Source organism: Sinocyclocheilus rhinocerous, unplaced genomic scaffold (genome assembly GCF_001515625.1).
Source record: "Sinocyclocheilus rhinocerous isolate Xijiao unplaced genomic scaffold, SAMN03320098_v1.1 scaffold2285, whole genome shotgun sequence".
NCBI classification, from domain to species: domain Eukaryota; kingdom Metazoa; phylum Chordata; class Actinopteri; order Cypriniformes; family Cyprinidae; genus Sinocyclocheilus; species Sinocyclocheilus rhinocerous.
Genome location: NW_015654060.1, coordinates 115,372 through 127,092, shown reverse-complemented (window position 1 = coordinate 127,092; position 11,721 = coordinate 115,372). Strand labels below are relative to the sequence as shown.

Below are 11,721 nucleotides of genomic sequence, written 5' to 3'. Positions count from 1 at the left end.
AGCGTATGATTAAAACGATGAGTGGGCCCGGTGACGTTTTGCTTGACTCCAAAAGAGTTTATTAGGTCAGTAAACATAAGTCCTAATGCATCATTTGTATTATCAATGTGAATGTTAAAATCTCTGACAATTAGAGCTTTATCAACAGTAACCAATAGGTCTGAGAGGAAATCTGCTAATTCTTTTTGGAAATCTGTATACGGCCCTGGTGGTCTATACACCGTAGCCAGAGCAAGAGATGCGATAGATTTCTTTTAGCCGGGTTTCAGTCAAGCATAGTACATCAAAACTATTATCTGTGATCATTTCATTTACAATAACTGCTTTGATCTAATGTTTAGGAGTCCAAACTTTAAAAATGGTTTTTGTTCATTTATTTTAAATTTTTCTGGTTTAATCACGATCAGATTTTTTTCTAGATCCTGCATTAAATTTATATTTTGACCTCACTATTTGGGGAACAGACACAGTCTTTATAGATTGGACAGCGCAAGAACTTCTATCATTTAAGCGGGTAGAACAAAAGCCATCATAGCGGTTATTTGAGAATTGGCTTACTAGTCATATGGAGCGAAGCTTCCTGGAGATGTTGTACGACAGGAGTTCCGCTCCGACTCTACTAGGGTGCAGGCCATCAGCGCGAAAAAGCCTAGGACGCTCCCAGAAAAGATTCCAATTATTAACAAAGAGCAGTTTCTGTTCTTTACACCATGACAATAACCATTCATTTAAAGCAAAAAGTCTACTGAACCTTTCGTGTCCTCGTCGATACGTGGGAAGCAGTCCTGACACGATGATGATGTATGGTGCTTTACTGAATATAATTTTCCCTTTGAATGAATGTCTAAGTATTGCCATATACATATATGCTCGTGATCTGCGTATGTGCATACTGCTTCAGTTCTGTAGTTCTTCTTGAAAATTGGACAATTGTCGCTCTGGGGCTTCTGTTCGGTTAGTTTGGTCCTAGGTGGTGGACGATATCTGTAATTTTTTGTTTAATTTCTTTCTTTAAATGCCGTCTCAGGTGGAGAAGACAGTTTGCTCTCTCTTTGGTAAGAGTGTTCTCAACATTATCCAGGTCCTCCATATAAAACACTAGGTGTTACTAAAAGTTCTTCTTAGTTTAGAGGTGGAATGCAGCTTTACCCGCACAGTAGTAGACTTGTCCGAGATAGTAACTGGCATGCTACTAGTTGATATATTATATAAATGATATAATTAATATAAAAAGAGCTCAGAGGAAATAACATCATTTGATTGATACGGCCGCCATCTTGCTGTCATGCCATTTTCATCTTCTGGGTTTAAATTCTTCATTGTGTCAACCTCAGGATGATTTCTTACAGCGATGACTCATCTGTGTTTCTGTTCTTTCCTTGCTTCGCTTAATTATACCTGAAAAAACATGTTGATTTCCTATGACAGACGCTTTAAACTATGAGATCGCATTCAATGAGTGTTCATTGATCAAAAGTGAGTGTTTTCGCTTTGTAAGATTTCCTGCATGGCGTACATTCTCTTCAATATACCATTGAGTCTCTGACGTGAACATGTTTCATCCACAATCTGAGTGTAAACTGTTTTTACAGCTACTTGATATAACCGATTAAACAGCTTATGTAAATGTTGTCACAGGATGTGTGTTTGTGTAGTTGTATGGTGAGTTTACAAAACTATGTGTATAATTGTTCATTTTGTTGTGTATAATTGTGAATTGCAGCGTGCATTTTTGGAAAGCTTTGATGCTTTTAACTCACTGACAGCTAAATAAAACTGATGAAAGATGCTGTTGTGTTGTCTGTCTCCCCCCTTCGCCTCCACTCCACAGCTTACCACACCTGCTTTTGTGGTGAGAACTAACTGCTGCTGAAACTGGGTTTCATGACCCTTAAAGGGATAGTCCACCCTGAAATTAATTCACTCACCCTGTTGTTCCAAATCTGTATGCCTTTTTTCTTCTTCTATGGAACACGAAGATATTTTTAAAAATGTTGGTAGCCAGTATATAGTCTTTCATGTTCCATTTTATATTTATTCTTTTTTCAGATGCTTTTATCTGAAGCAATTTACGATACAACAAGCGATTCATCATAGTGATAGTAATGCAAAATTTCAAAATATCTTTTAAAATAGCACAAGCTAGAACAGAGATGGATTAAGGAATAGTGAAAACATTAGAGGAGTTTTTTTTTTTTTTTTTTTCTCAGTAGGATACAGTGCTAATGGAAGAGATGTTTTCAGCTGTTTCTTGAATATTGTAAGGGATTCTGCATACTGGATAGGGTTGGGACGATTGTTCCACCAGCAAAGAACAGTGAATTAAAAAAGTTCTGGAAATTGATTTTGTGCCTGTGTGATGGTCCCACGAGGCTCTTACCAACCTTAGACTTCTGGAGGGGAGATAAGATCGACTGGCGGTAGGAGGGTGCAGAGCCCGTGGCAGTTCTGTGTGCAGTCGTCTTGAAATTGATGAGTGTTTAGCCAGTGCAGAAAGATAAACACAGGTGTGTGACCTGGGCTCTTAGGCTTATTAAAGACCAGTCATGCTGCTGCTGAATTCTAAATCATTTGCAGAGGATTGATTGAACATGATGGAAGTCCAGCCAGAAGAGCATTGCAGTCCAGCCTAGAATGACAAGGGCCTGGATGAAAAATTGTGCAGCATGCTCCATTAGGAAGGGGCTGATCTTCCTGATGTTGTGCAATGTAAACGTGCATGATCGTGCCGTCCTTGCAGTGTGGTCTTTAAAGGTCAGCTGGTCATCAAAGATTAACCCCAAGATTTCTGACCTAACTTGATGGGATTTGTGTTATCAACCATAGCTGTATGGTAAAATTGTGCTGTACAGCCGGGAGTGTCAGGGAAGATGAGAAGCTCTGTCTTTGTATGGTTAAGCTGTAGGTGATGTTCTTTCATTCATGCCGAGATGTCCGCCAGGCAGTCTAGAGTTCTGTGCAGCTATGGTTGGATAATTTGGAGAGGAAGAGTGAGTTGGATTAGATGTTTTGAAGAGTTTACATGTGTCTGAAGTGCTGTTGATTTTTTTGTGTGAAGAAATTCATTTGAATTTCTTCAAGTTTTGGCAGTGTGGACCTTGATAGAAAAAAGATTAAAGCAGATTAAAGCCATTTTCTCTCTGCTGTCCTGAGTTTGGGTTTAGAGGGAGCAGCACATGCTGACCTGGAGGAAAGAGGAAATATTGTCTAGACAAGAAGTCAAAGTGGAGCATAAAGTGTCTGTAGCACTTCACATCCAGTTGTGAGAATTTGGTGAGGGAGGGAAGAGAGGATGGCACAACAAAGGAAAGGTGGGTGGATAAAAGGGAGCATAGGTTTAATCTAAAAGAAACTGGCAGGGTAATTGATGGCACACACAAAATAAGTTCGGATATGGTGCTGAGGTTTCCCCAAAATGTTTTCTGTGTTACAATTGCTTGTGTAAAGGAGGTCAGATTCTTTTAGTACCTGTGGTGGTGAGCTGTTAAATATCAAATGAAGCTACAAGATAGAGTGGAAATCTGCAGTGTAAGGCTTCTCCAAGTATATGTTGAAGTCACCAAAAACTACAATTGAGGACGGCAGCACATCCAGCTCCTCTAAAAAATGTGTTAGTTGGCCTGGAGGTGATAGGCTGCAACAAAATGGAAGCATGAAGTTCAAAAGAATTATTTTTGCTCTCACTTAAACAACTCTCAAAATAAAGTGCTCTGTGACTTGAAAGAAGTAGAAATAACAATTGACTTAAAATGAGTTGCTGTATGTAACATTTTCCACTGTTTATAAATGGGCAATTTTTTTCTAACCTTATTAAATGCCATCTTTCTCATCAAATTCTGACATTGTATCATTTAATTCAGTTAGAATAATAAGACACTGTAGAGTTGTTACCATTCAAATGATATCAGTATCAACAAACTCCATCTTTCCACTGCAGAAGAAACACAGAGGCTGCATCTGAAGTGGCATTAGATGTATTTACACAGACTGCTTAATGAAACTGAGAGGTGCCATAAATGAATTTGCACCACAAAATTGCAAATGCTTAATGTTATAAGATTAATGTTTTAAATAATTTTTTTGAACATAGAAATAAGACATGTTGGGGGGGGAAAAAATGCAATTTTATACTTTTAAAAAATGAAACCAAACCACCAGTAGGTGGTGGCAAATGACTCAATACGTTCAAAAGTGGATTCTTTCAGTAACAAAACGCTGCTGTGTTTCTCAGAGACACACAACAGTTCTGCTGTGGCTTTGATTGGAACTATTTTCATCAACTATTTTAGTCACCGGTCCGGGCCAAGCATGCGGAAAATCAGCCGATTCCAGTCCCAGGCCAGTCGATCGGTGCATCTCTATTTATTTGTTGAATCTCTGTTGCACTGATTAAAGGCTGAACTAATATCATTAAGAAACAATTTTGAAAATGTATATCTTTTCATTTCATATCGTTTCATATATTCCCCTCTCATAAACCAACTAAACAATCATTTTGTCTCTTGTTGCCAGACACTCTCGTTTCCGTGGCTCTTATGTCATTCAAGGGCTGAAGTCCATTGGAGAGAAAGATGTGATTTTTCACCAAGGACTTCACAATGTAAGTATCACTTTAAAACATAAACTTTTTCAAATTACAATGGTCTTTAAAAAAACAAACACATTTTACCACCTCACTTTCATTAACATGTTGTTTTTTTTTTATGTCTTAAAACTAAAGTTTAAGAACTATTCTCATGATGTGGGTAAGCCCGTGAGGCGTGTACCTAAACGCAAACAGATGGCTCGAGACTCAGAGAGTCAACGACGCTCAGCGTTGAATGTACGTCTCTTCCTGCGTGAGTTCTGCATCGACTTTTTGGAGAACTGCTATAATCGACTTATGTACCTTGTGAAGGTGAGTAAGACAACATCCACATAACTGAAACTCAAATGTCTCTGTCTAAATGAGTTTTCCCCATCAATATACCTTGTTTTTTTGAGCAGGAGGGGTTGATCCGTGAACGGGCCCAGCAGCATGATGAGACATACTATCTTTGGGCTATAACATTCTTCATGGCCTTCAACCGTGGTCAGAACTTCAGACCGGATGTGGTGTCTGAGACCATATCCAACCGCACCTTTCATTTCATTGAGAAGAACATCACCAACTACTATGAGATGATGCTCACTGACCGGAAAGATGCCACATCCTGGTCTCGCAGGTTGGTTTTGTAATTTCTGTTGGTTAAAGCTTTTTCTGGGAACTGTGGTGTTGCTGAAATTGAAAAAAGTTAAATGAACTGAGCAATAGGAAACTGCTTAGACATTTGCGATTAAAAATTGCTATTAAAAAATGTCTTCCTTTTTTTCCTAACATAACTTCCATGTTAGAAACTAAGTCTTGTTGAACCATAAGAACCAACATCTGCATTTTTGACCATTTAAAAAAAAGTTAATACAGCTTAGTGAAGTAAAGGCCACTTATATTGATCGGTTGTTTTCTGTCTCCAGGATGCACTTGGCTCTGAAGGCGTATCAGGAACTGCTGCTGACAGTAAATGAAATGGATCGCTCAAAGGATGAAAACATCCAACATAGTTCCAATGTCATAAAGAGTAAGTTTTTTTTCTGCTTATTTTCTACATATCTCTCTCTGCTTATTTTAAAATAATAGATTAGATCATTGCCACTGTTTGAAATGTTTCTTTTTCCTCTGTGAGTTTTGTTTAATATTTGGGTAGTATACTCATCTTTTTGTTCCTCATCTCTGTCACTTGTTTGCTTCTGGTTGGTGCAGGTAATATCTTTTATCTGATGGAGTTCAGGGAGATTTTTCTTACTCTCCTACGTAAATATGATGAGCGAATGCAGCCACACTCATTTCTCAGAGATCTGGTGGAGTCCACACATCTGTTTCTGAAGATGCTGGAGAGATTCTGCAAGGGTCGAAACAATCTGGTTGTACAGGTGAGAACTGAGACTGATTTGATACTAGCTTTGGATAAGCTGAACCACTTTTAAGTTAAAATTATATGTGGGAAGAAATTTACATTTATTGACATTTATGCTTTTGCTAGACTCATTCAAAGCAACTTACATTCAAGGTATAGGCAAAATTTAATGTAGTTCATGCATTCCCTTGAACCATGACCTAGCGTCGTATTCTACCATTTGAGCTGCAATAATGCTTGCTTTTATGTATTGTGTTTTTGACATCACATCACGTTATGGGCATCAGTGTAACCCCTAAAACATTTATGAATTTGATGAGAGCAGCTTTTACAGCTTAAATAATACATACGTTTTGGCAGGAAAAAAAACTTTATTTGCTGAATTATTATTTATTACTGAATGTTTGCATCTGTTGTGAACAGGACAATGACACTGGACAAAAATAGGCTTGTGATGTCTATTTTCCTGTCTCAGCATTTACACCATCACACAGGTTTTTCATCAAAAAAGCTTTTTATTTAATTTATTAAATTAAGCAGCAAAGACTTCAGGAGGCCAGAATACAAACAACAAACATAAATGTTCTGCCTATCCAAGGAAATATTTTAAAACGAATGTAGATATACTACACCGGGGATGCCTGATATTATCAACAGTTCATTGGAATCATCTAATCGCTGGCATCATTTGCTGGTTAACATTTGGTGCTTGAATAATGATTAATATATAGTCAATTTATTGTTTATGCATATACAATTTATAGTTTATGTAAAGATTGATTTAAGTTGTTGTTTTCAAAGCCTATTAAATGTTTAAAATAATGGCTTTCGGTTATATTGTAATGCTGAATGGCTGTAATTAATGGTAGAAATTGAGGGAAAATGCATTTAATAGAGATATCAGTAGCAGTATTTGTATCAATTATACTGGCCTTCTTTAATAATAGGCTACTTAGTAAAAAAGATGCCATTAAACATTTAAAATATACCATCTTTATGTTGTTTCTACATTAATCTGGAGATTCATTGTGAAATTATGACAATATAAATATATTAATATGCAATTAATCGTGATTACTTACAGAAACATGTGATTGATTTTTTTTTTTTAAACAATTGACAGCACAAAGCAAAATGTTTTACTATTTTTGGTTCATGTGTTAAAATGATTCTCATAAAATGCTCTTTTCCAAAAGCTGTTTTTAAGATAAATTTACACTGTTAAAAAGGGGGGGGAAAGTCTGGCAACAAAGTTTTTATGTGGATTCTGTCAAATTACAGTAAACAAGTTTGCGAAGATTACATGCAGTAAACTGTAAAAACATAGAGCAGAGCATTTTACATTCACAATTAAATTGGAGTATTTTGCTGTTAATTATTGGAGTATTTTGATGTTAATAATTGTTAATTAACAGTGTAAAAATATACAAATTGTCAAATACTGCCTTTCAGGTTACTCTTATATTGATTAATTTATTAAGATGCTCAATCTGTCTACAGTAATTTACTTAAAATATAGTTTTAACTAATAGTATTGTCTCTTTGTTTTAATTGCAGAGTTTTCAATATTATTAGGATATAAAAAATAAGGTAACATTTAATGATCTATGAGTATTTTGGGGATAGCATATTTGTTTACAAACTGAGTTGAGCAATTGCTGTTGAGCATCAGAAATTCATCATGTTTCCTCAACCCTCTATGTACACGTTGGGATTAGAATTGCCATTGGCTAGTAAATGTTTTTGTTCACTTGCCAGACGTGTCCAGTTGTGTGGCAAAGTTAAGGCTAATTCACATTCTGCACCAACAGATAAATAGCTAAATTTGTCGGGTTTTGTTGGATCAGTGTGTTACCCCATGTGTTACCCATTTCTGTTGGCATTGGTCAGTGCTTGTTTTTGCTGATTGAACATGGCAAAATTGTGTTTGTTAGGTCTTGGAATGTCTGAGAAGTGACATACTATAATCTGGTGTCAGTCGACGTTGGTCTGCGTCTTTCGTTGAAGTGTGATTTTGCTTTTACAATACAGTCACTGATTAACACTGGACACATTCAGTAGTGGCCCTGTATAATTGGTAGGGCTGCCCCCTAATAGTTGACTTAATGGTAGATGACAAGAAGAGGATTAGTCAACCAAATTTTAATTAGTTGGTTGGTAGCAAAAAAACAAACAAAAAAACTGGTAAGTAGAGAAGTCATGCAGTCTCTGATGGACAGATTGTTAACTTGGCTGCTGTATATTTATTCATTTGTTTTTGAATGCTGTTTTAGGTGAATATGATGACACAAGTTTAGTATAAAGCTTTGTTTACAAAATAAATAATAGGTTAGGAATTAAATGTTACATCGCAGACATGAAAACATTTGGATTTGTGCCGAATGAGAGAGGTACATGAGTGCATTAATTAAATGTTTTGTGATCTGGTCACTCTACAAATTATTTTTATTTTCTACAAATTATATTTCAAAATATTCCATGATTTATTCCGTTGGACATGGAATCTCTTGTTTCTTTTCCCAAATCTTCACTCATTTGCTCTTATGACCTTACACAACAAGTATCAGCTGCTTTGGAACATTGGAAGAACACACAAAAATGTTAGACAAGAGTTGGTCTCTGTCCTGCTCGTGTCCCACACCTCTCTGAAAGTGCAGAGCGAAATACATGATGAGACATTAAATTAACATCATAAACATAAGATTGGTTGACAAATGAATGGCTAATGGTCAACTAGGAAAATCTTTAGTCTGGGACAGCCCTAATGACTGGCACAACATTTTCTTTGGACAAGTTGTGCTTCCTTAATTGAAAGTGCATCCTCTGCTGTGCTTTCTTGGTGTGCTTTCTTTTTAGTTCTTCACCTTCTGCTCTCTGTTGGTGAGAAAACTTAATGATCCAGTTAAAGATTAGTGTTGGTACAGTAAGCTGACTGAGATTAAAGTGAAGGATGTCTCATGTTCAGTATATCATCCATAGACCTATTTGGTCTTCAGGCAAACTGGAACGGATCCAGCAGTCAGCGTTTAATGACTTTCAGGTATGGTAATAGCATCCTCTCAAAGTGTTTCATAACTACTGAGGTTAAGGCAACTGGTCTGTAGATGTTTTGCCCTGAGATGCAAGCTTTCTTAGGAACAGTGATTATAGTGCTTAAAGCCTGGCGGGACCTCGCTCCGTTATCTTGTCTGCACAGCATTTCAGGCAAGAGGGGGACACCTGGTAAGGGCCAGGGGCATTTCTTTAAGCTTATTGCCATTTGCACAGGTACAGTACAGTACAGGTGGGATTCTTGTGCGTTTCTCAGAGTCAGCTTTATAGAAAAATAACGTAGTAAAATAAATAAGTAATATTGCACATTATATGAAGTAGTAAATAAAGTAATATTGCACATTATAATATTATTTCACATTGTAAAGAAAAGAAAAGAAAACATCTGTTGCCCATTATGGACTATACATAAATAATATTAGATAAATATTTCATGTTGTTTGACAGAAGTGAAAAGATAATGCACATGGGTTAATAATACACTTGTACATGGTTGATGAGAATGCACGTGGATTAAGACACCGTTATGCATGGTCATACTGTACATGGTCAGTCACTGAACAAAACATTATATAAGTTAAAGAGATTGATCAGTGATTGATCAGTGAGGTAGTTCATTGTCCAAAGTGTGAAAAGGTGATAGGATGATGGATAATAATTTTCCATAGAAATGGGGAATACTAATTGTCCAGGGTGAGAGAGGGATGTGGGGTGTGGTACTTCTTTCCCAGTGGCTGGAAAGAAGCTATTATACAAACGGGCCCTGTGATGTCTTAGATTGTAGCCTGTGTACACCCACTTATGCCCGGTTCAGACTACACGATTTTAGCCCGATTTTGCCACGATTTGCTTGACGTAGGGTGTCGTGGGGATTCGTAAACGACAATGGGCGTCGGGACGCACGATTCCATCGTTTCAGCACGTGTACAACCGATTCCGTGTCTGTGATGCTTCACAACATCACGACAGAAAGACTAGCATGTTTAATTTTTTTTCCGTCGTCCACGACGAGTTCGGTCACATTGGTGACATTGACCAATAGCAGCACAGAAGCTCTTTCATACACAGGTTTCAAACATGGCAAAACGAAAGAGAGATGATGGTGCTGCTAGGTGGAATTATGAGATGGAGGAAAGGTTCGTGGAGCTGTGGCAACAGTACTCCTGCCTGTATGATGTGTCATCAAGGGACTACCACGACAGAACAAAGAAAAATGCTGGCGAACTATAGCGGAAGCAAATCAGCAATGTTTACACTCTTGCGAGGTGTTTCTGATAAATTTGGGACACAGATGGACCTTCAAGTGGGACTTAAATATGCCATGGAGGGATATATAAAAGATATTAAAATAAATATGTAAAAATACAGATCACAATGCAAACGGGAGAATTATGTTACGGTCGTCACGATCGCAATGACAACATCCCGGATCAACACCATTCATATAACTCAGAGTAAGATTACATTAATTTACTTTTAACCAGATTAATATGGAGAGGCACTCTAATATAGACGTTCCTTTGTGTTTTTGACTTTCACTGCACGGTACATGACGTGAGAACAGTTCGCTATTTAGGTTTGTACGTTAGCATGGACTCACTAACTTTAACGCTAACGTTAGCTAGTTTTAGCCAGAGATACCTTGCTGAAGCACAAGATGACATTAACGTTCTGCTTGAGCAGATTAAAAAAGTGTAACTTAATTAGAGTATGACAACCAGAAAATGAAAGTTTTCGTCTTCATTGTGATTGGAATTGAATGCTTAGGGACATTTTACTCTGTTTTGGTTGGATTTAGGAAATGGAATAAAATAAATTACATTGCCTAATCTTCTCCGCATTGATGTTCTCTTTTCCCGCAATATTTGTAATTCACAAAGTAGCTGCGCCACATCTACTGGCTTCAACTGGATAGGCTAACAAAAACATTAAAATGCAATGACACTTACATCGTCATCACATCTCGTGCACCACTGATAAGGCTGCCTCCTTAACGCACACCTAAAATTCGAATGCAACGTTTTTGCATTCGAATGTGGATTTTTATTCGAAATTCTAATTTTTTTATGACAGCCCTACTAACAACCTGTGTGTATGTTACCTGGAGTGCAGTCTCCGCTGGGTTGTAGAGTGCCTTTAAGGGAGTGTCTCTGTTGTATTGGTCAAATCTGGCGAAGAAGCTATTAAGGTTATCAATTAGAGAGGCATTTTGGATCACAGTTCTGACTGCATCTTTCCTGTAGTTAGTAATTGAAATGGATTCCCTGCCATATTCTTCTTGTGTTGTTTTCCCTGTAGCAGCTCTCAAGTCTCTGGGTGTATACCCTTTTGGTGGCCATGATGGATTTTTGGAGCTCATATTGGGCATGCTTGTACTCCCTAAAGTCTCCTGACTTAAAATTTGTGCACCGGTTCCTGATTTTGATGCGCACATCCTAGTGCTGTGCGGTATACCGGTTCATACCGAATACCGGTGTTTATTTTTGTTATGATATGAATTTTTAAAATACCGCAATACCGGTGTACATCGCTTAAACAACGTTCGGAACGCGACACTGTTTGAAAGGGGTCCCTTTTCACTGGTGCACTGTGGTGAGGGAACAGCTGTATGTGTTACTAAGCGTGAAAGTTCCGAAACTGAAGCTGTAGAACTAATAGAACGTGATGACACAGAAGAACTCATCCACAATATCCACATTGACCGCCACAAATATCCACCGCCCCCTGCCATCAGCTC

At 37.5% G+C, this 11,721-nt stretch overlaps 1 protein-coding gene across 1 annotated transcript in view; it reads left to right on the top strand.

Moving 5' to 3' along the window:
- The window catches only part of timeless (timeless circadian clock), a 55,345-nt gene that overhangs the window by 7,992 nt on the left and 35,632 nt on the right, over positions 1 to 11,721 (top strand). The window contains exons 3-7 of the mRNA XM_016523303.1: positions 4,513 to 4,600; positions 4,721 to 4,897; positions 4,987 to 5,204; positions 5,494 to 5,597; positions 5,780 to 5,949. Of these exons, the coding sequence (XP_016378789.1) occupies positions 4,513 to 4,600; positions 4,721 to 4,897; positions 4,987 to 5,204; positions 5,494 to 5,597; positions 5,780 to 5,949 (757 nt within the window). The remainder of the gene's footprint in view (positions 1 to 4,512; positions 4,601 to 4,720; positions 4,898 to 4,986; positions 5,205 to 5,493; positions 5,598 to 5,779; positions 5,950 to 11,721) is intronic.